The 3731-nt window shown below is 37.0% G+C and overlaps 2 protein-coding genes across 6 annotated transcripts in view; one reads left to right on the top strand and one right to left on the bottom strand.

Moving 5' to 3' along the window:
• The window catches only part of LOC108756646 (NADP-dependent malic enzyme-like), a 19267-nt gene that overhangs the window by 5226 nt on the left and 10310 nt on the right, over window positions 1-3731 (top strand). The gene's annotated exons all lie outside the window — the stretch shown is intronic.
• On the bottom strand, window positions 984-1929 carry LOC108756685. 2 transcript variants are annotated; one of them, XM_018500690.1, is made up of 3 exons: window positions 1826-1929; window positions 1367-1644; window positions 984-1199 (listed from the first exon to the last, which is right to left on the bottom strand). In XM_018500690.1, exons 1-3 carry the CDS (start codon window positions 1913-1915, stop codon window positions 1196-1198), a joined length of 372 nt encoding a protein of 123 aa, XP_018356192.1. In that variant the 5' UTR covers window positions 1916-1929; the 3' UTR covers window positions 984-1195. The 2 variants fall into 2 exon arrangements, with proteins under 2 accessions (XP_018356192.1, XP_018356185.1); XM_018500683.1 differs by having other exon boundaries at window positions 1398-1644.

Genomic DNA, 3731 nt, shown 5'->3' with positions numbered 1-3731 from the left:
GTGAGCCGGTGAGTTGCGGCAGACTGAGATAATCGGATCTCACTATCGGTTGAATTGATCAAGTTCTATATACACTCAAATCAATAGCTATCACTCTGATTGTATAATAAAAATTTTTATTTTTTTTTCTACATGCCCTATGAGCGGAGATATTGCGACGCAAATCTCTATATTTCTGAATTTTATCATTATTTTAAGGTAGTATTAGCATAAAATGATTTTCTTACAAATGTGCTAAAATTTAACATACAAATAAGTTGAAGTGCTCTTTATGTTTGTGTGCAATTAAGAATATATTAACGTGAAAAGAACACAATGTTTCGATTTTCTTTGATATTAATTGTGGCGACTGAGGGGACAGCGAGAATCTGGCAACACCGGCGTCTATTTGTATTCATTTTCTTTCCGCATGTGCGTGCGACTTTGGATTGGAAGGCACAATCGAAAGTTTTCTCTCTCTGGTGGGAGTGAGGTATCGTCACCAAATCGCGACCAAATTTGATATTGTCGCGCTAATACTACCTTAAGAAACGTCATTATCGTCGTTCAAATGTATGGCTGGAATTTTTAGCTAGAAGGTAAACGTTGGCGAGTATGGTTAGTGTTCCTAGAAGAGAGTTCTCCTCCTGGCGAGGAGTTCTCTCCCTTAACGTTGGCGAGTATGGTTAGTGTCCCTAGAAGAAAGTTCGATAATCTGAAGTAAAATAGCATCTAACATTATCGATCCTACGCTAATTGAAATGATAAAATAAAGTGATAAAATTGATTAAAAAATTGAAAATAATTTTAGATTTAAAAATTATGAATAAGTAAGCCTATACATCATTATAAAGATATTGAATTAAAAATATATAAAAAGATACAGATATTATGTAATAAGAAAGCATCAAAAATAACATTCTAATCTTGTCAATCAGATAATTTTAATATATTGAAAGAAAAATGTACTAAATTTTAATAAATATTTATTCGAATAGTGCCAATTGAGTATTTACTAAATGTAAACTGCGATCACACTTATGAGCGTGGTGCAACTTTGTCGTGCGTTCGCGATTAATATTTTTTAAGATTTTTGCAGATCAAGCCTGGAGCCCAGGTTGCACATTTCAATTTGTCTACCATTATGTCTGTCCTTTTGTTTCATAGCATTTAGACTGCTCACGGAGATATAGAACGATCGAATTCAAAGACGATATTACCTGTAAATCATATAGGGCACTGTAGGACATAGGACTTTAAAACATATTGCCTCATGTTCACTGTTAACAGAGTTTTATTATTATTATTATTACTTGGATATATTAGAAAAACATTTCCAAAAGTAACAATTCAAAATAAATAAAAAAATATATATTTAGATATATACTTTTTTTTTATAATGGGGAGGAAATGCCTACGCCTGTTTCCCAGGGAAGAGGCGGAAGGTTGTATGGGACTTGCACCCACTAAAATTTCCCGAGTGTTCCGCCTTGGGCGTTGGTCAGGGGGACCTGGGCTCGTGTGCAGCATTCTATCCGGCCTCCTCGTGTCCAGCTTCAGCTCGTTTCTAAGGGATCCGATTCCCGAAGGAGAGTCTGTCGCAGACACTAGGGGGTCTGGCCCGTCCCCCGATATGCCCCCTTCTTCGATAGGGTTATACATACCCTGATAGCAAAGCGGAGACAGATTCTGAGAGTCTATCAATTTTTTATTGCAGAAAGGCAACAAATTGTACACAGAGTTTATATTATCAGACAATGTCAGCCAACTACTGTCAAAAATATGATAAAGCCTGCTGACATGCTATACCAGTAAATTGATGACAGAAACAGAATCTGTTCATAACCTGACAACAGATCGTGAGCAGAAACCGAGTAGAGTTTGTTGACGTAACCTGACGGCAGATTGGCAGCAGAAATCGAGCAAGATCTGTCATTTTCACGGCCTCGCCACGAGATGAACTTGTTTCTCGTAAGAAGAAAATGTCCTATAAGAATTGGAATATGTAAATCAAATAAGTAAATCTCCTAGAGCAGTGCTCGCAAAGATTTACACCGATTTCGGACCGATTTTGAGTGACTCTCATTATCACTCGAGGCTTGGCGGCCGAGCTGCCGGTTTGACTCAGGAGTGTCCTTATACCAGAAATATACTTGGAACGCACTTTCCGCCAAATTATTATTGAAACATGTTTTTTATTAAATAATTTATTTCTATTGATATAAAATTTTCTATTGTTAATTTATTATTCATTGTTTCTTAATGATATACTTATATTTTAACGTAGTTTTCTAATATATTACGTAATTATAATAACGTACACATTTCGACGATAGCTTTCCACCTCACTCATAAAGTATTATTGTAAGATGTGCTTTTTTTAATTTGGTTTCCTCAGTAGCCCCCTATTCCACAAAATTAAGAATCAAATATCGAATGTGGCTTGGCAGGAAAGCAAAATTATATATCGTATTATAAAGGGTGTCCCAAAATTAACGCAAGATTTGAATTTGCCGCCATTTGTGCAGTAAAGTGTTGGCAACCAAAAAAAAAACAATTTAACAGCTGATAGTTTAGAGTTAGTGAAAATGAAGCGAAGAGAGTTCGTTGAATGGATTATTGAACATCAACAAATGGATGCTGATTTTTCGAGCAAAATCATCCTAAGCGATGAAGCACATTTTCACCTTGATGGCTTTGTTAATCGCCAAAATTGCCGCTTTTGGGGTACGGAGAACCCACATGTGATTGTCGAAAAACAAATGCATCCACAACGTGTCACTGTTTGGTGTGGATTTTGGGCTGGAGGCATCATTGGACCATACTTTTTTGAAAATGAGGCTGGTCAAGCAGTGACTGTTACTGGTGCTCGATATCGCTACATGATAACACAGTTCTTTCTGCCGAAATTGGATGATATTGATGTGGCCAATATGTGGTTTCAACAAGACGGTGCCACATGCCATACAGCTCGTGAAACAATTCAGTTACTGCATGAGACGTTTCCAGGTCGTGTACTCTCTCGTTTAGGTGATCAGAATTGGCCCCCTAGATCGTGTGATTTAACACCATTAGATTTCTTTTTATGGGGTTATTTGAAATCACAGGTCTATGTCAACAAGCCCACAACCACCCGTGCATTAAAGGAGGAGATTCAACGCTGCATCAACGAAATTCAGCCACATTTATGCAAAATGGTCATGGAAAATTTCGACAAACGAGTGCGTATGTGCATGCAAAGCCGTGGAGGCCATTTGCCCGATGTGTTATTCCACAAATAACCCTATCCTATGTACTTTATGATTCAATAAAAAAATAACAATCAAAAGACTAAAAACTGTGTTTTCTATTTAATTCAAATCTTGCGTTAATTTTGGGACACCCTTTATAAAAGGACGAAAGACCAAAGAAAATAGAAACAGTCAATTTAGGTATATAGACTTTACATGGAGCAATAAACGAGTGCCATTTATCGAAAATATGAAAAGGAGATAACTTTTTGAGGCGATGACATATCGTAAAAATTTTGATATTTCGCATCACGATATCTCCGTTCGTAGGACGCAGAGATAAAATAAACATTTATTATATAATACGGACCTAAGCTGTCGATTGAGCTCATATTCAGAACTCGATTGATCCTTTATTAAAAAACCGATAATTTCGGATGCTCGCAACTCGCTGACTCGCGTAAAAGACACGAAGTAGTCTCGAGCTGCGCGCTCACTTGGTGCGAGACACTACCGTGTTTC

This window comes from Trachymyrmex septentrionalis, unplaced genomic scaffold (assembly GCF_001594115.1).
Source record: "Trachymyrmex septentrionalis isolate Tsep2-gDNA-1 unplaced genomic scaffold, Tsep1.0 scaffold101, whole genome shotgun sequence".
Classification (NCBI taxonomy): domain Eukaryota; kingdom Metazoa; phylum Arthropoda; class Insecta; order Hymenoptera; family Formicidae; genus Trachymyrmex; species Trachymyrmex septentrionalis.
Note: the sequence above shows the minus strand (reverse complement) of the source record. Positions and strands in the feature narration are given on the sequence as shown.

Bases quoted from the DNA above. Each gene is read 5' to 3' on its own strand.
- LOC108756685 (XM_018500683.1), bottom strand. From the start codon at position 1,915: ATGACAGATCTTGCTCGATTTCTGCTGCCAATCTGCCGTCAGGTTACG. The intron at 1,645-1,825 runs GTTATGAACAGA...CTTTGCTATCAG, and splicing joins TGCTCACGATCTGTTGTCAG to GGTATGTATAACCCTATCGA. The intron at 1,200-1,397 runs GTAGGCATTTCC...TATGATTTACAG, and splicing joins CTCTTCCCTGGGAAACAGGC to GTAATATCGTCTTTGAATTC.